The 21,207-nt window shown below is 43.5% G+C and overlaps 1 protein-coding gene across 2 annotated transcripts in view; it reads right to left on the bottom strand.

Moving 5' to 3' along the window:
- Nucleotides 1-6,060: 6,060 nt before the first annotated feature.
- Nucleotides 6,061-21,207, bottom strand: part of NCOA6 (nuclear receptor coactivator 6) — a 63,548-nt gene continuing 48,401 nt past the window's right edge. For both annotated transcript variants that reach the window (XM_070744849.1, XM_070744848.1), the window contains 4 exons: nucleotides 19,299-19,352; nucleotides 16,978-17,014; nucleotides 15,975-16,123; nucleotides 6,061-6,651 (listed from right to left, as the gene is read on the bottom strand). In XM_070744849.1, coding sequence (XP_070600950.1) covers nucleotides 6,605-6,651; nucleotides 15,975-16,123; nucleotides 16,978-17,014; nucleotides 19,299-19,352 — 287 coding nt within the window. In that variant the 3' untranslated portion in view covers nucleotides 6,061-6,604. The remainder of the gene's footprint in view (nucleotides 6,652-15,974; nucleotides 16,124-16,977; nucleotides 17,015-19,298; nucleotides 19,353-21,207) is intronic.

The following is a 21,207-nucleotide window of genomic DNA, read 5'->3' as shown; positions in this document are numbered from 1 at the left end:
GCTGGCGAAACCACATTTGTGTGAAATTAATAAAGCATGTTGGCAACTTCTTGCCAATGGGCCAATCAACTCTCCTTCAGTCCTAGGTAGAACGCAGTGGCAAGCCATTTCTGAAATCTTGCCGATGTCTTGCTTCCAGCTGAAAGAGACTGAATGGCTAGTTGACAAGTTTAGATATTTATGGGTGCATCTGTGCATGTGCACAAATATTTCTGACTTGAAGGAATGCATGCATGCACGCATGTGAGCAACACACACACACCCCTTGGATTTCAGCAGAGATAACATTAATCTTGCAACAATGCAATCTTATTCCCATTGAATTGAATGCAATATAGACAACTGGGGGAAAATGACACCAGCTATGTGGCAGGATATTACCAGATTCAGGAAACATGAGATGCCTTAAATATGTTTACAGCAGCAAGATTCTGTCCTATGCCTTTGATGGTCAGAGATGCTTAAAGCAAATCGCAGGGCCATTACATCATGCCCTACCTACAATGTCCCCAATAGTTCTCACTAGAGACAAATTGCTTTGTTTACTGCATTATAGTAAGAAACAGGACCATTGGTTTGGCCAGCAAAACAATTTTAGTTCCCTGTAATATAGAATAAAGATATAATAATGGAACTAAACTTCCCAGAAACCCAAATTATTGAGATAACAATTTTACCCCTCTCCAAAGCCCTTTACTTCAAAAACATTTTGCAGCAACATAGATCAAAGTAAAAGCTTTCTCATCTCGAATTAGATCCAACACCAATTGAAAGCTAAGCAGTAAAGCTTCTTAACATGCAAGAATGTAGCTAGAATTTTAACGTCTTTGATCAACATGTGTAGACCCAATAAAGAAAACAGGCATGACTTTTTGTTCTTTTGCAGCTGTATCTATAAAAAAGAAATTCCAGCTATGTCTTTTCATTGAAGGTTAGAGAGAATGAAGCCCCACATTCGGATTTTCTATATATAAAATAGAGATAGTAAACACCATATCTATATCATATAATTGGCTTCTGAAAATAAATGGATTCTGCACCAGTTACCATATAAACACAAATATTTACAATTGCAAGCAATTTCCAAATACTTAATAAAAAACTTTCAATTGTTGTGCAAACTTTCATCTAACACATTTGTAAAATGCCTGCATTATTTCATAATGGCTGCAATAAAAAAACTGGCCCTCTTACAAAATCTGATTTTATTGCGAATATTGAAAAAATCTAACTATACATGAATCTGTAATGTTGAGTCTGTAAAGTTAAGTCAACAGAAGGGTGCTTAAAAATAAATATTAAAAACTGCCATCTTTTTGTGCATGTCAGATCCAGAATTACAACAGACTGCCAATTTGATGTCTACCTAAATAAAAAGGCATTTGTTTTGGAAGATGGACTTTGCTTATTTCTTTTTTGAATGGGTCTTATCACTTGGAAACTTGACTTACATAAATACATGTCACAGCATTATTAATATTCAACATTAAAGCAGTAGTTAGTTATGCAATGATTTTGAATCAGTAGGAGACTTGTAAAACTGGTTGAGTTCTAGCTTTTTTTGTCTTTTTCTTTTGTATCTATAAAAATCTATAACATGGACACAGGGACAAAACAAACTTAAACATGCATATTTCAAAAATATGTGATTTGAATGGAAAATTTTCTAAATATCTGTGTCTGTTATTAATCTTCCTCTATTAAAGAAACATGAATTTAGAAATAGTAAAATACATAGGTGTATAGACAGTTCTTTGAAAATGTCTTCATCTCTTCAAATTTTATAAATTTTGCACTATAGGTTATCAGAGCTTCATGTGTCTCCTATTTACAGAGAAAGTCTGAGTGAGGAGGTTACACCAAATCTAGGTGCTTTTTTTCTTTTATTTCATAAATAAAGAAATCTATGTTCTGACCCAGATGCTGGACCAAGGAACACAGCACAAACAGCGTCCAAAACCCCCTTGTTTTAATATTTACAAATAATTAATTATTTGTCTTAGCAGTTGTTCTAAAGTCAATGAAATAATAAAGCAGTCTTTTCGGGAGCAACCACTGTTAATTAACCTTCCCAGCTGGCAATAGTCTAAGCCAGCGGTCCCCAAACTGCGGCCCGCGGGCCGGATGCGGCCCGCTGAGGCTATTTACCCGGCCCACAACAGCGTACAAGATTTTACCATATATAATATACTAAGTTCCCGAATCTCCCCTCCACTCTGCTGCTGAGCGTCTGGCGGCGGCAAGGAAGAGGAAAGCCAGGGGGCGGGGAGGAAAGCACCCTATGGCAGAGCAGCAACAGTTCCTCTCCCTAAAGGCGAGAAAGAAATGAGCCAATTGCTTTCCTCCCCGCCCCCTGGCTTTCCGCCTCCTCCTCCAGACACTCAGCTGCAGACCGTCTTGGTCCCTCCAGTGCCGCTTTTTTGCTTTTTTTTTTTTTTGCACCGGTGAGGTGTTGGGGGGGGTCTGCTGTGGAGAGGGAGAGAGAGAAAGAGGGAGACATAGAAAGGGACCGAGAGAGAAAAATAAAGCAAGAAAGAGAGGGAGAGAGAGAACGGGAGAGTGCTGCTTTTTTGCTTCTTCGCTGCCCCGCAGGGAGCCTGGAAGCCCTGCAAGAGCGTCTGGAGGGGGCAGTAAACAAGCCATCAGGACCCCCGCGCACTAAATTGTTAACGGGCACACCGTCCCGGCCAGGCGACGGGGAGGCCCTCCCTATGGTTGCCCGCCGCCCAGGCCCCGCGCTTGGAGCCGGGGGCGACGGGCCTAGCCTCGGCTTACTTGGCCCCAGCGCGGCCGAAGCGTGGGGCAGAGTAGGCGGCGGCGGCTGCTTCAGGCCCGCCCCCGAGCTGAGCTTCCTTTGGCTTCCTTCGGGGCAAAGCTGCAAAGCTCACCTGCCGCCTCGAAGGAAGCCAAAGGAAGCTCAGCTCAACGAGGACCGGCTCTTGGTCCCTTGAAGCTGCCGCCGCCGCCGCCGCCCACTGCGGAGATCCCTTCGCCCGAACGGAGGCGGCGGCGGGTTCAAGGGACCAAGAGCCGGTCCTTTTCGGAGCTGCGTTGCTTGAGGAGATCCCTTCGCCCGGAGGCTGAGGCTGCAACAATTCAGTGCCGAGAAAGACCGGCTCTTGGTCCCTTGAGCCCGCCGCCTCCGTTCGGGCGAAGGGATCTCCGCAGTGGGCGGCGGCAGCGGTGGCAGCTTCAAGGGACCAACACCCGGTCCTCGTTGAGCTGAGCTTCTTTTGGCTTCCTTCGAGGCGGCAGGTGAGCTTTGCAGCTTTTGCCTCGAAGGAAGCCAAAGGAAGCTCAGCTCGGGGGCGGGCCTGAAGCAGCTGCCACCTACTCCGCCCCGTGCTTCCGCCGCACCGGGAGCTCTGGTGGGCGCGGGGCAGCAGGGCAAGCCACGAAGGTGGCGCAGCGTGGGTCAAGCGGGAGGGCACAGCAGTAGTCGTAAGGCGGCGGTGGGGCGGTTGGTTGCAAGGCACCGGCGGCGGCGGCTTGATGTGTTGCAGGATGCCGTACATTGCTGGTGCTGCACTGGGCATGGGGCTGGCACCTCCGTCCTGGGCCAGCCAGTGGGCCAGTGCCAGCCCCGTGTCCATGCCCAGCGCAGCGCCAGCAATGTACTGCGACCCGACGTCGGTGCCACTGTCTTGGGAGCTTCTGCTTGCAGCCGACTGCCCCGCGGCGTGTTGCAGGGCAGGAAAAAAAAGAAGAGAGGAAGGAAGAGAGAAGAAAAGGAGAGAGAGAGAAAAAGAAAGCAAGAGAGAGAGGGAGAGAAAAAAGGTGAGGGGGAGGGAATCTGAGAGAGAAAAAGAGAAAAATGAGAAAATGATGGAGGGAAAGAACGAGGGAGAGGGAAACAAAACAAATGAGAAAGAAGGAAAAAAAGGGAGAGGGAAGAGAGAAGTGGGAAGGAGGGAAAGAAGGAGAAATGGCAGGAAAAGGAAGGAAGGAAGGAAGAAGAAATGGAGGGAACAAGGAAGGAAGGAAGAATGAAATGAATGCAAGGGCGGAGGAAGGAAAGACTTTTTTGGGGGGGGTGTACATTTTTTAAAATTTTTCTCTCAACATACATTCAAACAATACAATGTACCATCTAATTTTCCCTGAATAAAATGTGGTATTTTGTCAATAACTAATATCAATCATCAAAAAAGTTGCAAAAGTTTTTTTTCTAATGTTGTCATCCAGGTACATACTTTTCTTTTAATTAAATTCCCTTCTTAATGTTCCTTCAAAAAGTACACCACCAATTATATTTCTAAGTTATTAATCATTATGCCAAAGTGCTTCCTTCTTTATATATTTTTCTATAAATATTTTTATACATTTTTCTATAAACCAATAAAACCTTGTATAGCCAATCAGATGTTAACAAAAGAAAATTAAAAACAAAACATAAACATGTATGAATTTCAGACTTCTTCCCTCCCTCTAAATAGTACATTCCCATTTTGTTTTTTTATGTTAAAATAAGGTATGTGCAGTGTGCAGAGGGATTTGTTCATAGTTTTTTTTATAGTCCGGCCCTCCAACAGTCTGAGGGACAGTGAACTGGCCCCCTGTGTAAAAAGTTTGGGGACCCCTGGTCTAAGCGAAAAGGATCAAAAGTCCTGATAAGAGCACATAATCTTACTATTGATGGCAGAATGCCCAGGAGCAATTTGCAGGAAACTGGATGTCTTCCAATCAAGAGCGGAATAGGAGTTTTGAAGTCAAAAGACACAACAGGAATGAACTAAGTTGTTTCCTGCAAATTGGTCAGTCCTTTTCCTCACTTAAATAGGCTATGGGACTGGCCAATTAACCCTAAGCCTTACTCCCGAGTAGACCTTCTCGTCAGGAACCATTTCTGCCTTTTGGCAGCTCTGCGTGCGCACACATTGAGGACAGGCTCCTTCTCTTCTTCATCTTCTGCCCTCATGGCAGCATCTGGAGGTTCTGAAGGCCCTGGCTGAATCTCTACCTTTGGCACCATGTCTTCTCCAGGCTCCTCACTGTCAGACTCTGGTACCAGCTGCACAAGCCGATGGCGAATCACCACACCAGCTTCACCGCTTTCTAAATCAGCTACCAGTTGCACAGGCCACTGGCGGGCCACAACAATCTAACAAGCAATGTGATTGTGTAAAAAATTGCTTTCCTAGTTTAATCAACTCATTTACAGGATGGGTTAGAGTTTGGCTGGGGGTTAGGGTTGGAGCTGTATTAAATTGGTGTGTCTTTTGCACCTCTATCCTCCCTTTTTATTTATTTCATTCCTTAAGTATTAAACAGCAAAAAAATCAAAAATTGTGGCCAAGACAAACTTCCCTTTAGGTTGTCATTGTAAACTTCTCACTATGCAAGAATAGAACTTACTATTGATACATCAGCAGTGGGAGAATATTTGCATATATAAGGGTTAGGCGTATATAGCCAGGTAAATCGCTCCCTAGAATACAGGTAGCCTCAGTGAGAATTATCTGTCCAATATTCCAAAACAGAAGGTTGGATCAAGTGGGTAAGATCCAGAGGTCCTTTGAGACCACCAGCCTTCTAATCCGTCAGTTGGTTCCATTAAAAATATTGCCAACGAAAAGTGGTTGTCCAGTGTTTAGTTAGTCTTATTTTTGCTTCTCCAATAAAAGGACACAACTGCATCAAACTATTCTGTGGTACGCTGTGGTATAATTGTAAAGATACCCAAAACTTTTGAGTTTAACAAGAGCAGACCAACTTTCTTTTAAGTGTGGTGTCCCCCATTGCTGCTATTCATTGGCCATGCTGTAGTTTCCTGATTGTATCTAGTCTTCTTCAAGCAGAGGTAAAGAAGTTTGTGTATAAATAGAGAAAGAACTAACAACGATTTCTCTTCTCAAAAAAAAACTATTGATGATGTATTTCACCATGCAGAGCATATGGGAGATGAGGATAATTTTAGTGCTCTTTCCAAGTTTTCTTCAATGTTATAGTAGTAGCAACTGTAGATGAGAACCTGAAAGAAATTAAATGTTCTATGCTGTTCTGAACCTTTCTTCCATGCAGAAGGATATAGAGGCAAAACAATTTATCTATAAAATGAAGTATGGGTCAATGACATTTATTTAGAGCACTAGGATAATCCACATTTCACAAATCTTCCAATTTCATTTCGTTTCACTGGTCCTTTTCTACAACAAATACATCAAACCTACTATAAAATAAAACTATTTACATTTCCAAGACTGGGCCATATACAACCCTTTCAATTACTATTCACATACAGTACTTGACAAACAGCACAATACAATATTTTAATGTCTAAAAAATGACAACCCTGTACTCTATTTGTCCTATGAAAAGTGAAAACACAAATTTACAATTATGAGATTTTTTTTTTACAAAACACACTAGATCTGATGTGCTAAGCAAAACTTTACAAAACCGGAAAATTTAACAAATAGACTGATATCTTCCCGTTATTACACCTTTAGAGAAAAAGGGTCTGCATTTATTGGAAACATATAATAATAAAATTAATTTCTGTACAGAATTGTAATTTTTTTTTATATATTTAGCAAATGATCAGAACTCTGAATTGCTAAGTAAAATTCACACATTTATACAGCTTGCATATCCATTCAGTAATTCATTTGGATTTTCTTCTTTTTGACTGCATAGCACCAGCGCTTGTTTCTGCAGGGAAGAAATTAGTTGGAAAAAAATTATTCACAAATCCTAAGTATAAACATTTGAATAAAAAGAGATACAGAGAAACATTTTCTTCTTGGGATAAAGAGTCCACCATATTCTTTAGATAATTTATTTAATTCACTGAGTACAAGTCTGTTAGAAACTTAAAATTTCATAAACAATGTTGTCCATCATCGTATTAAAACAAAGAAAGGGGGAAAATAATATCTGGACAAATTATCAACATAATCTGAACATCCTAACCCTTACTTTAGCACTTAGCAATAGCATTTAGACTTATGTATCACTTTACAGTGCTTTCTAAGCAGTTTACAGAGTCAGCATGTTACCCCCAACAATTTGGGTCCTCATTTTACCCACCTCGGAAAGATGGAAGGCTGAGTCAAACTTGAGCCTGGTGAGATTTGAACTACTAAATTTCAGTCAGCTGGCAGTCAGCAGAAGTAGCCTGCAGTTCTGTACTCTAACCCCTGCACCACTGAGGCTATGCTTAAATAGATCTAATACTGCATGCATAGTACAGTTATAGAAAACAGTACTACCGATTTTTCAGATGAGATAGTTGTATCAGGATTGTATTTCCTCCTAAACCTGCTGAAAATGTAGTTTTGAATAGGTTTCTTATACTTCAAAGCAATATTTCTACATTATGATGGGCATAATTTAATGAAAGAGATTAATGATCACTGGAAAATCTTTTCTTGAGTATCTCTTATTGGAGAATAGAAGAACCGTTGCACTTACCTGAACGGTCTTCTCGCTGCACTGCAAGGAGAGTCCAACAATGGGTTATATTTCAGCCTTGCTGGAAGGGACTGAGTTAAAAATTAGCATAAATAACTGGTCCAACCCCTTTGCTGCCCTTTCTGGGTCAGTCTTAAAATAAAACGAATTCATAGTGATAGTAAACCAAAAACATTTATTAACCAGATTAACTGAACTATAAACCAACTATCAACTAACCCTGTGTCCCTGGTACAACTACCGGGTGGGTTTGGACTCTCCTTGCAGTGCAGCGAGAAGACCGTTCAGGTAAGTGCAATGGTTCTTCTCCACTTGCACTGCTTCGGAGAGTCCAACAATGGGATATACCCAAGCTTGACCAATTAGGGGGGGGGGGGACAAGAACTATGACTGGACCAGGGACGCAGTCTCCTTGCATACTGTCTGCAAAACTGTGCGCCCAAAGGCTGCTTCCGTAGAAGCGTATTTATCTAAACGATAGTGTTTGATGAAGGTGTTGGGGGCTGCCCAGGTTGCTGCCCGACAAATGTCCTCAATAGGTGCCTGGGTCGCCCAGGCTGCTGAAGTGGCCGCACTTCTCGTGGAGTGGGCAGTGATGCCCCCAGGTATAGGTGTGTGCCGAGACTTATATGCAATGATGATGCATGAACGGATCCAACAGCTAATAGTCTTTGCCGATATTTTGTTTCCCATGGATGCTGGAAAATAGGAAACAAATAATGATTCTGTTCTTCGAAAGGTACTAGTCCTTCTGATGTAAATTTTGATGGCCCGCCTTACATCCAGCTTATGCCACCGGAGTTCCAGCGGGTGAGACCCATACGTTCAAAAGTCTGGTAGAACAATGTCTTGGGACCTATGAAAGACCGTGTTTACTTTTGGTAAGAATGAAGGGTCCAATCTTAAGACCACTCTGTCCGTATGGAACACACATAAGTCTGGTCTGACCGATAAAGCTGTCAACTCGGAGACCCTTCTTGCCGACGTGATTGCTGTGAGAAATGCTGTTTTAAGGGATAAAAGCTGTAGCGGCATCTCACGCAGAGGTTCAAAGGGTGGTTCCGTGAGGGCCTGCAACACCAGTGGTAAGTCCCATGTTGGGAAGCGGCGTACTGGTGGAGGTCGGATGTTCGCTGCTCCTCTGATGAAGTCTCGAATCCAAGGATGTTGTGAAATAGGTCTGGAAAAGTCCATTTTCAGGATAGTGGCTATAGCTGCCACTTGTCTACGAAGGGTATTGGGTGCCAATCCCTCGTCTAGGCCCTTCTGCAAGAATTCTAGGATCTGAACCACCGAAGGTGATTGAGGATCTCGGTCCTGAGCTCTGCAGAAGGTGCAATAAGCTTTCCAGGTTGCTTGGTAAATTCTAGTCGTAGATGGGCGACGCGATGCCTGGATAGTGTTAATTACTCTGTCTGGTACCATTTCTCTCCTTAGTCTCTCCCCCTCAAGTGCCACACGGCAAGCCTCCACCATTGGAGCTCCGGATGGAACACAGATCCCTGCGTCAGGGCGACCTTGCGATGCGGAATCCTCCACGGCGGGGAGATGGACAGATCCATCAGGTCTGCGAACCACGGCCGCCTGGGCCAGTAAGGAGCCACCAAGAGTATCTCTGCTTGTTCTTGGAGGAGCTTGCTTACCACCCTCGGGATTAGGCATACCGGGGGGAAGGCATACAGTAGCCCCTACGGCCACGGGCAGCTTAGAGCATTTACTTGTTCTGCTCCCGGCGTGGGGAATCGGGAGAAGAACCTGGGTAACTGATTGTTCAGGTGGGTAGCAAATAAGTCTACCTCCGGTCTCCCGTATCTGAGCATAATCTCCTGGAACAGATGGACATCCAGACTCCATTCCGCTGGATCGATGGTTGTCCGGCTGAGCCAATCTGCCTGAACGTTCGAGATGCCCGATATATGTTCTGCCCTCAGGGATGCAAGATGGTGTTCTGCCCACCTGAATAGAGCCTGTGATTCCCGCATGAGGCAACCGGACCTCGTGCCCCCTTGATGCTTGATGTGAGCCCTGGTCGCCACGTTGTCCGTGAGGATTAGCACATGCTGTCCCCTCACCTGAGATTCGAAATGGTGTAGTGCCAGGTGGACCGCTCTGAGCTCCAGAAAGTTGATGTTTGGAAGTGCCAGTTCCGCTGAACTCCACAGTCCTTGGGCTACTCTCGCACCGGAGTGAGCGCCCCAGCCCGAGAGACTTGCATCGGTTGTTATGGTGATCTCCTGTTATGACAGGAAGGGAGACCCCTGCAGAAGAGCTGCTGATTTCCACCATGGAAGTGAGCGGCGCACCTCTGATGATATTGTCACGTTTCTCGAGGAATGGCTGGTTCGGTTCCTTTGAAAGGGAATGAGGAACCACTGTAAGGGCCTGGCATGGAGCCTGGCCCAAGGCACAATGTCTATGCACGATATGAATACTCCCAGTAACTGGGACAGGAATGACAGTGGTACTGTTCTGTTTCTCTGCAGATCTGTAACTAAGGTTCGCACCTTGGTCTGACATTCTTTTGACAGGAAGACCTTGCCTGTCACGGTATCTATGTAGGTGCCCAGGTGTGGCAAAAACCTGGTTGGGGTAAGATGACTTTTCTGGTAATTGACAGAGAAGCCCAGGGTCTCTAATGTCCTTATGGTTTCCGTCAGGTCCTGTTGTGCCCTGTTGGGGCAGCTGGATAGTATAATGATGTCGTCCAAATACGCCATAAGGCGTAGTGGACGGGTCCTGAGATCTGCGGTGAGAATGTCCAGTAGTTTTGTAAACGTTCTGGGGGCCGATGAAAGGCCAAAGGGCATGGCCCTGTACTGAAAATGCTGGTCCTCGAAACAAAAGCGAAGGTATTTCCTGTAATCTGGATGGACCGGGACATGCAAGTATGCCTCCTTTAGGTCTATGGACGTCAGCCAGTCCCGCTGACGGATTGCTGCTAGTATTGTCCTTAATGAATGCATTTTGAACCTGCGGTATCTGATGTACAGGTTCAATTGTTTTAAGTTGAGTATGAGGCGACAACCGCCCGAGGCCTTGGGTACGATGAATACTATGGAATAGTACCCCTGTCCCTCCTGATGTATGGGGACCCTTTCTATGGCACCTATGTCCAACAGGTGGTAGACCTCGTTGTGCAGAAGGTTGCGCTTGTGGGAGTTGAGGATGACTGGACACTGTAGGAATCGGCTTGGAGGTGTTTGAAGAAAGTCTATAGTGAGGCCCTGAGCTATTGTGGCTATAGCCCAAGTGTCTGCCGATATAGACTCCCAGGAGGCGGTGAAATGCTGTAGCCGTCCTCCTATGGTTGTGGAGTCATTTGTTCTTACGATAGCCTCCCCTGTTGGAGCCTCTGAAAGATCTCCTGGACTGCTGGAACTGTCTGTTCCTGTCTCCGAAGTTATTTCTGTCTGTTCTGTAGGAGGTCTGAGAGAAGGACCCCTGGGTATACGACCTTCCGGCTTGGGGTGTGGCCGAGGAAGTCTCCGCCCGAAAGGGTTGGCGTCTGAAATAGGGGGTTGTACGTCTGTCCTGACGTCTATAGGTCCTGGGCAAGACCTTCTTCTTATCTTTATCCTCTATGAGGACGTTATCTAGAGACTCTCCAAAGAGCTTGGTCCCATCGAAGGGGGCCGAGGCAAGGCGCCACTTGGACTTGGCATCTGCCTGCCATGTGCGGAGCCAGAGTAAGCGGCGAGATGACTGATTTGTTGCCAAGGCTCGTGAGGAGAACCGCGATGCTGAGAGAGTGGCGTCCGCAGAGAATTGCGCTGCAGCAAGCAATTTGTTCAGGTCTTGTCTCAAGCGGCCCTCCTCAGGGCCCAGCTTCGCGAGCATTTCTTGGAGCCATATGACTGAGGCTCTATTAAAAAAAGAAGCAGCTGAGGCTGCTTTAAGGGCCCATGCAGACATCTGATGAGATTTCTTGATTAGCCCTTCCGCCCTTCGATCCTCGGGTTTCAGGCCCTCTGCCATCTCGGAAGGAACGAGTGCATGGGACACCAGGGCCACTACTGGAGCGTCTATGGATGGAAAGTCCAGTAATTTTTCAAGTTCTGGATCAAACGCGTAGAATTTACGATCAGAGGCTGTTGTCCCCAGAGCTCCTGCCGGGTATTGCCACGGCCTTTTAATGTTGTCTAGGAATAACTGGGGGGCAGGGATGAAGTCTGCATCCTTCTGCTGTTCTGTCAGCACCCTAGTAGCAGGTTGGGGGGCGATGGCTGGGTCTGAAGTCTTATCAGCTGTGCCCAGGGCCACTGCCATCTTTGCCTTATTGAGAAGGACTCTAAAGATGGATGGCCTGAAAAGGCCTGCATATGTTGGTGGTTCTGGAGGTGCATACTCGTCCTCCGATAGACCATCCTCCGGCTCTGAACCCCCTCTGAAAATCGCCTCCTTCCTGGAATGAATCGTGAGCAGGGGAAGCAGGGGCTGGTGCTGCCCATATGTTCCTATGCCCCACAGGTGTAGGTTGAGGAGAAGGTAGGGGAGCAGCGACTGAAGTGTATTGCTGAACCCCAGCTGCTATACCGTGCGAGTACGCAGAGGCAATCATGTCCTGCAGTGCTGGGGGCATGCGTTGCCAAGTGTCCGGGGAGGATCAGAGCCCTGCTGCCGTCGGGGTGAATGTGGCTGATGGGGGTTGAGGTGGTGCCATGTGCCAGGAAGTTGAAGGCACGGCGAATTCAGGCTTTGGTGCCTCTGCCACCTGTGCTGAGCCCCCAAATCTATCGGGTGACCAGTCGTTGTCAGTGGCTGTCCCCATCCCCTCCGGGAGTCTCGGGGATGTGGCCCCCATTATTGAACTCGCCAACTGACCTGGAGTTGCAGTTGCATGAAGCTGAGGCCCTGGGGCTTGTCTCTGCGCCTCCAGTTGATCCTCTAGCGCTTTAATCCGTCTTTCTGCTTCTTTTAAGGCAGAGGAAGATTGAGTGCTCTTAGATTTACTTTTAGAGGTGTGGGACTTCTCTTTAGCCTTGGCTGGGGCTTCTGTAGACCCTTGTTGAGGTACTTCAGCCATTATCTCTGAGAAATAGTCTCCCACTATAAGTAACGGTAAAGGCTCCTGCGTGTTTTTAGAGGAGCTGACTCACGCCAAAATGGCCACCGCAACTTGAATACCGCCCTTTCCTGGGTTCTAACAGGAAGTTCGGGCTGGCCTTGCACTCATTGGTGTCTGAGGCTGTCAATCACTCATTCAAGATGGCGGACGGCAGTCTGACCCTCCATGAAGACACCCAAGATGGCGGCTTACTAGGAAACCCTCTTGCCGGCCTGGTTGAGGCTTTCCCTCCGCTGGATTCAGCCTCCCAAGCACTCCAGCGCGATCCGCGACCTCGTGGGCCGTCTGCTGGTGGGCCGGCTCGCAAACTCCGCTCTCCGGCTCCGTGAGCTCGGATTTTGGCGGGAATTTCAAAACCGCGGCTTTTCCTCTCTTCTGTCCAAGCGGTAAGCCACGTTGGTCGCCTTTGCGGGGTATGGCCACACAGGCCGGGGACTCCCTCCGTCGGCGACTCCCGGTCCTAGGAGCAGTACCCGCGCAGGGAAGAGGCTCCGACCTGGGGTATAAGGTGCAGGCAATACTCCACAGAGCAGGGTGCCCGATCTTCAGGAACGTCTGTAGATTCGATGTACCTGAAATGAAAAGAGAGAAAAAGAGGGGGAAAAACATCATTAAGCAAGTTTAATAATAGATTTAAATAAATACAATAAAAAAACACTCCTAGGAGGAAAAACTCATGTGTCCCTTCACTATGACTGAGTTTTTTAGACTGACCCAGAAAGGGCAGCAAAGGGGTTGGACCAGTTATTTATGCTAATTTTTAACTCAGTCCCTTCCAGCAAGGCTGAAATATAACCCATTGTTGGACTCTCCGAAGCAGTGCAAGTGGAGAATGTAATTTTATATGAAATGCCATATTTTATTTTCCATATGGGAATTGTAATACCTATTTATTTAAATCTTGGTTTTTTTAAAAAAACCACATTCGCCATTTTGTATGGGGAGAGGAGAGAAACAGTTCCCTTTGGGGATCTCATTTTCTGAAACATCAGACAGCTGTCCATCTCAGAGATTAACATCTGAATATCTATGAACTGAACTTCTTGTTCAGTTCTATAGTTTTATACTAGTTTCAATGCCATAATACAGCTTAGGATCTGCCTATTATATATACAAATGATTATGTGTAAGCTTGAGAATTAAAATTAATTCAGACATTACACAAAGCAAGATTTGCTGATATGTATTTTTTTATGTTTTAGAAACTATTTTCAGCCTTTTACTATCTAACAAAGATTTAGTGTAGGCACCTCTAGTAAAACTGTTAGAAGCTTCAGTAACTTCTTAAATGAACAGATACAACCTCTACCAGTATAAAATTAAACCAGTCTTTTTGAAAAAGTAAGAGCATGCTTAGGATTTATGAACACTTGTTTACAGATTCAAAATAATTAAGAGGACAATATGGCAAGTGCAGGAATCTGGACATTCTGCCAGTATGTCTCTCTAACATCTCTTTTGGCAAAAAAAAATAATCATCTTTCAAACACTGAATACAGTCAAATTAAAATCCTTGCATTTTTCTTTTGGAATTTTTCCTCACTCTTTCTTGCAGAACTCTTCTAGTTCAAAAATATTAGCTCTCCATGTACTGTACATATTGTGTGTTCCTCCAGGATTTTCAATATTCTTTTTGAGGAATTTTTTCTTCACCCAACTAACTGTGACTGTCAGTTTGGTGTAGTGATTAAGGCATGAAGCTAGAAACTGGGAGATTGGGCATTCCTGTGCCACTGTAAGCAAAAAACCCAAATGGGTGATCTTGGGCCAGTCACTCTCTCTCTCTCTCTCTGCTCTAGGAAAAAGTCAATGGAAATCACTTCCAAAATCTTACCAAGAAAACTGCAGAAATTTATCCAGGTAATTCACAGGAATAAGCATTGATTTTATAACAAACAAACAATCTAACTGTAGGCCATATTACGGGACCACCTTCTGCCGCATGAATCTCAGCGGCTCGTTAGGTCCCACAGAGTTGGCCTTCTCCAGGTCCTGTCGAACAGGCAATGTCGTCTGGCCGGGCCTAGGGGAAGAGCCTTCTTTCTGGCAGCTCTGGCCCTCTGGAATCAGTTCCCTCCCGAGATTCGCACCGCCCCCACGCTCCTCGCCTTCCACAAGAGTCTCAAGACTCACTTATTTATTTATTTATTTATTTCATATTTATTAATTGGATTTGTATGCCACCCCTCTCCAAGGACTTGGGGTGGCTCACAATGTCGCCAGGCATGGGGCAATTAGATCAAGATCCCCCTGACTACTAATTGTGATGTATGATTGTGATTGAATTGGCTGACTGATTTTAATATACAGTGATACCTCGTCTTACGAACTTAATTGGTTCCGGGACGAGGTTTGTAAGGTAAAAAATTTATAAGACGAAACAATGTTTCCCATGGGAATCAATGGAAAAGCGATTAATGCATGCAAGCCCAAAACTCACCACTTTTGCCAGCTGAAGCACCCGTTTTTGCGCTGCTGGGATTCCCCTGAGGCTCCCCTCCATGGGAAACCCCACCTCCGGACTTCCATGTTTTTGTGATGCTGCAGGCGAATACTAGCAGGGGAATACCAGCAGCGCAAAAACTGGTGCTTTGCTGGCAAACTCCACCTCCAGATTTCCGTTGCCAGCGAAGCGCCCGTTTTTGCACTGCTGGGATTCCCCTTGAGCATCGCAAAAATACGGAAATCCGGAGGTGGTGTTTCCCATGGAGGGGAGCCTCAGGGGAATCCCAGCAGTGCAAAAATGGGTGCTTCGCTGGCAACAGAAGTCCGGAGGCGGGGCATCACAATGGTGGCGGCTTGGGTTTGTAAGGTGAAAATAGTTTGGAAGAAGAGGCAAAAAAATCTTAAACCCCGGGTTTGTATCTCAAAAAGTTTGTATGACGAGGGGTTTGTAAGATGAGGTATCACTGTATTGGGTTTTTAGCTTGTAGTTTTTGATTTGTTTATACGCATTGTTTTATATTGTGTCCTGTGAGCCGCCCCGAGTCTTCGGAGAAGGGCGGCATACAAATCTAGTAAATAATAATACTAAATAATAATTTCATCTTTACTTTAAAAATAAGGAGTACTGATTCAACTGAGTATCCAAATTTCTGCAATTTCTTCCTAAAGAAGAAAATATTCATATTTTCTTCTTTGGGACTTACATAAAAGTGAGGAAAAGTGGCGATGCCCTACTCTGTATCAACTCAGGGATGTGCCATTTTTTCTTCAATTAGCGATTCTTTAAAAAATATAATTTGAAAAGGACGTCTACATTAGCACATGCAACTTTATCAAGCCCTTTGCTTTGTCTGCAAGTGCTGCAATTAACTCTGTAGAAGAGTCTAAACAATAGAAAGCTAAAACTGGATAGATCATATTTATTCAGTCTTGTTCCCATTTTAAAAATTCAAATACTATGTATAAAATAAAATTTACCAAGTGCAATTGTTAACTTGCTTCTTTTTTTATTTCTATCTTTGCTTCTTTGCTCAAAGTCTTCCTTCCCTACCTTTTGTAGTGCTGGATGCTGACGCTGGTCTTGATGACCTCTTGCGCTGACCATTCTCCATTGTCTCCTGAACTATTGCAGGTTCCTCTGTCCTTGAATTTCTTCTACTTGGAGTTTTTGATTTTTCACAGTTCTCCTTTGATTCATTACTGATAAAAAAGGAGATGATAACAGTTGTGCTTATAAACAATCCATGGCAAAAGAAAAATGGTATCTATAAGCAAGACAGTATCAGCATTAACTTTTCAACTGTAAATGTTTCTAGAAATGTTAATAGGTGATAACCAAAGATAATAACTCTGTATATTTCATAAACCCCAGGCTAATCTTCCAAGGTATTAAAGCACATAGTTTGTATTTGGGATATAAAGTTAGATCTGGCAACCATTTCACTACAGCAGAGTGAGACAAAACATATCCCTTCTGAACAGAAAAATAATGCATAAAAGGATGGCCTTAAAGAATTGGTTCTTTTTCAAGCATTAGATTAAAGTACCTACTGGAGCCCAATGTTGATGTATAGACGAGTTTTGTTTCTATAATGTTCAGAGTTTTTGATGAAGGTTTTATTGTTTTTTTATGCTTATTGTTATAAAAACTACCGTTTATGGTACATAAGATGGGAAACCATATAACTCTTTTAAATAAAAATAAATAAAACAAAAAGCGCAGAAAAGCTTTTCATTTAATTCAGAGGACTATCTGGTTTACAACATTTAATTGCAAGACAAATTATATTAAGTTTTTTTCTTAAACAGTTCTTAGAGAACTGTTAGCACTTTCTACGTGAATTATAGTCTATGCTGGTAAACAGAATATTTTTGGAATGCAAAATCCATTTCACATGCAAATCTTTGTAAGAACCAAATCTTAATTTGTATTACCTTTCTGTCTAAATATGCCCAAAAACTAAAAAACAAAGCATCCTGCTTTTAAACATATATATTCACATAAATTTGCAACAAAAAGATATATTCTTTGCTTGTTGTAACTAATTACTTACGAAAGTCCAGTGATAATGGCAGGATTTGCTTCCAGATCTGAAAAGGAAAAAAAAACTTCAATCTAAATTTGAAGTACATATGTGTGTATTCATGAATATGAAAATAATTTCTGGGATTACTACTTGAAATAAGTGATGGGCACAAAACTAATAAATTTATAATATTCAGAAATAGATATATAAAACAGAATAGACCTAAACAATAGTGGTTCTCATCCAAAAATAAATTTCAAATTATAATAACTGAGTCCTTCAGGACTGGGTGGCACAGAAGTCGAACAAATAAATAAATAACTATAGTTAATTCGCCGGATTTCAAAATGCTCCTCTATTTGATTACTTATAAGTTAACTGGATATTTAAACTGTGATCTTATAAACCTGTAATAAAAATGTGGTAAGATATTTTATTGTATATCCATTAGAATGTTTCCCGACCCCATTTCTGTCTGTCCTGCCCTGAATCTATATATAGAAAAGCCAAATACAAAAAAAATCTGATGTATATTGCAAAAAATCTGATGTATATGTATCACATAACTCCACTGATAAATGCCATAACAATAGTATCTACTGTAAGTAAATCCATGTGGATTCTAATAGGCTTATCCTCAATAACCTGCAAAACTGTCACAGAACACATTTAAGAATTCCAATTTAATTCTTGAACTCTGAATCCAGAAAACTACACCACTTAGCTTTATCATCAATCAGACAATTGCTCAAGGATGCAACACAGAAGACAAACCAAGACTCTTTCTTCCTTCTTTTACTTCCATAACAAACATAAGTTCTTGCCCACGTTTGGTCAAAGTTCCAGCAACATTTGGTTATTGTTTGTTTTAAAATAAATTATAGCGCTGTGCATCATATTTGAGATAAATGCTTGGGAGGGCACACTACATTAATGATATATTCCTCATTAAAATATTAAAGCAGTGGATATAGTCCATGCACATGTGGACACATAGGGTAGTCAGAGTGTGTCTTCAAAGAACTGAGGTTTCCTGAGTGTGCAGCTGCTTTCATGCTTAGAAGAAGGATCAGCTTAGGCAATACACTTTGCAATTGGCCTTTCAAATGCCTTGCACAACGCTAATACTTTGTGCAGAAACCCCCAAACCACATCCGTCTGCAATAATCAAAGAATTTTACCTTGTAACTAAAGTCAAAATAAATTATTTTCAATGTATCCCCTTGTCTGAACTGTCCAGTATAAAATTCAATATAAGAGCCAATATAATATAAAAAATAATTTTGAATATACAGTGATACCTCGTCTTACAAACGCCTCGTCATACAAGCTTTTCGAGATACAAACCTGGGGTTTAAGATTTTTTTGCCTCTTCTTACAAACTATTTTCACCTTACAAACCCACCGCCGCCACTGGGATGCCCCACCTCTGGACTTCCGTTGCCAGCGAAGCACCCGTTTTTGTGCTGCTGGGATTCCCCTGAGGCTCCCCTCCATGGGAAACCCCACCTCTGGAGTTGCGTGTTTTTGTGATGCTGCAGGGGAATCCCAGCAAGGGAATCCCAGCAGTGCAAAAACGGGTGCTTCGCTGGCAACGGAGGTCCAGAGGTGGGGTTTCCCATGGAGGGGACCCTCAGGGGAATCCCAGCAACGCAAAAACGGGCGCTTTGGCTGGCAAAAGGGGTGAATTTTGGGCTTGCACGCATTAATCGCTTTTCCATTGATTCCTATGGGAAACATTGTTTCATCTTACAAACTTTTCACCTTAAGAACCTCGTCCCGGAACCAATTAAGTTTGTAAGACAAGGTATCACTGTACAAGGGATTTTACTTTATTTATTTTTAAAGTACATAGACCTGTGATGGCAAACCTATTGCATGCGTGCCACAGTTGGCACGTAGAGGCTTCTCTGCAGGCACGCGAGCCATCACCCAGCTCAGCTCCATTGTGCATGCCCGCCTCCTGCCTATTTTCAGGATGCGTGGGTACACGGGGCTCACATGCGCATGTCTGAGGTCTGGGCTCATATGTGTATGCATGGGGCAGGGGAGCAGGGCCCATTTTTGGTTCCAGAAGGCTTCAGGGAGACCTGCTAGGCCCAAAACGGAGGGGGGACAGGGGGCATCGCTCCCCCCATGGCTCATTTTTGGTCCCAGGAGGCTGCAGGGAGGCCTGCTAGTTTCAAAATAGAGAGGGAGCAAGGGGGGGCATGCACACGGGGAGTGGAGGGCAGGAGAGTGGGGCCACACAAGAAAAATGTTAGCCATTACTAATACTGTATAGACCATTATAAATTCTTACACACACAACTTCATGAACCCCTGCATCAGTTATCCCCAAAACGTACCTGTTCTTTGAATAGCACTCTCTGGCGTTGCACTTAAAGCCTGACATGAAGACGCTAAAGCAAAGGGGGAAAATTAAAATCAATCTATCTTACAATCTTAAGAAACATTATCTGTAACATTCATGCCATAACAGTATGCAAGGGAAAGAAAAAAAAGATTTATTTTATGTGGCAAGATACAAAATAGATATGCCTGAAACAAAAAAAATGTTCTATAATGTTTTGGGAATACTATAAACCAGCTAGGAAAACTATAAAAATAATGTGCTAAAGGTAAAAATCTCTTAATTATAAAGTGATGGTTAGTATATGACTTAATTGAATTTTCATACATTAAAAGCTTCTTTGTCAACTTGAAATACTGATGTATCTACCTATTGGTACATTTAAAATCTATAAAATATTACTGCAAATTTATATTTTTGTGGGTTTTAATGCATGTTAAATTGTGTGTTTATGACTGTATCCTTAGAAATACCTTAGCTTCTAGTAAGTGTAAATTAGAAATTAAATAATCAAAAATATTATTTGCTTCACAGAAAAGGTTCTGCCTTCTATTCACCAGATAGCAACTCACATCTTTTTTGGGGGGGTTAGAGGGCTCACAATCAGTGTTGACTGCATGCCATTAATTTATAATGTACTTTTTGTTGTTGGGCCTTCAAATTAGTGTTTAGTTCTGGCAATTGCCTTGTTTAGTCCCTGCAGTTTTCTTGGCAACATTTTCAGAAGTACAGTGGTCCCTTGACTTTCGTGGGGGATACGTTCCAAGACCACCCACGAAAGTCAAATTTCCACGAAGTAGAGACGCTCCCTTCCTTCCTTCCCCTCCCTCCTCCATTCCTGGTTTTACTTACCCCCAGAACCTGCAGGGGCAATGGGGCGGCAAGCTGGGGACTTTGCTGCGCTCACTGCTGATGTCTCCCATGGCGGTGGCAGCACCGGTGCTCAGGGTCAGGGCAGGGCAAGGAGAAGCTAAAGGCAAGAGGGATCCAGGCCAGGACTCGAAGCTGGGATTCCAGGCCGGTCAGCTGGGAGGTCGGACGCTACCACTAAGGGAGACGGCTTAGGAGGGTGGGGGAAGAAGAGGCAGTGGCGGGTGGCAGTAAGGCTCGGCTTCAAGTGGAGCGTACCAACGCTCCGAGAATTAAAGGGGAGGGATCGGGAGGCTGGGGCGGAAACGGAGCGTTTATTTATAGAAGCAGGACAGCTGGGGGGGGAGAGTTAAAATGCACAGTATTGTACATTGGGCGGCCACAGGAAAACGCGTGGCGTTCAAAAAAAAAGTGGAATATTTTTTAATTAATATTTTTTGAAAACTCGTGGTATAGCCTTTCCGTGAATGTCGGACCCGCAAAAGTCAAGGGACCACTGTAGTTTGTCTTTGCCTTCTTCGTAGGATTCAGAGAGCTTCATGGTCTCCCAGTTTCTGGTCTAATATCTCAATTGCTGCAACAAAATAATTTTCAAACCTGTATCTACTTCTGAAATTTTATAGCATTACAATGGCAAATCAATGATAGTTAGAAGATAACCATCCGTGACACTGTGCTCATCCAGGTTCTTTTTATATGTATTCAACATTACTCTGCCAAAAACAGCTCTCATTTTTAGAAAACCATTTATAGACATTTTAGAAAATACTTTAGAGTGGTTTTATTTTTCCCTTTGATGAGCCCTTTTATCTTTTTTTTTTGTTGCTTTTTATAAAGGTATGTTTAACTTCCTGCTGCTTGTTTAATAAGCCAAACAAATATTGCAGGGGTAGCATTAATATTATGACCTTTCCATTTTGGAGCATTAATTTTGGAGGATTTTGTACCAGGAATCTAAATGATATTTCATCTCAATTATACATTTTTTCATAAAATATCCTCGCCTGCCAATTTTTCCAAAGTTTCAGGTCTGA

Source organism: Erythrolamprus reginae, chromosome 3 (genome assembly GCF_031021105.1).
Source record: "Erythrolamprus reginae isolate rEryReg1 chromosome 3, rEryReg1.hap1, whole genome shotgun sequence".
Taxonomy (NCBI): Eukaryota; Metazoa; Chordata; class Lepidosauria; order Squamata; family Dipsadidae; genus Erythrolamprus; species Erythrolamprus reginae.
This window is presented reverse-complemented; position numbering and strand designations above follow the sequence as displayed.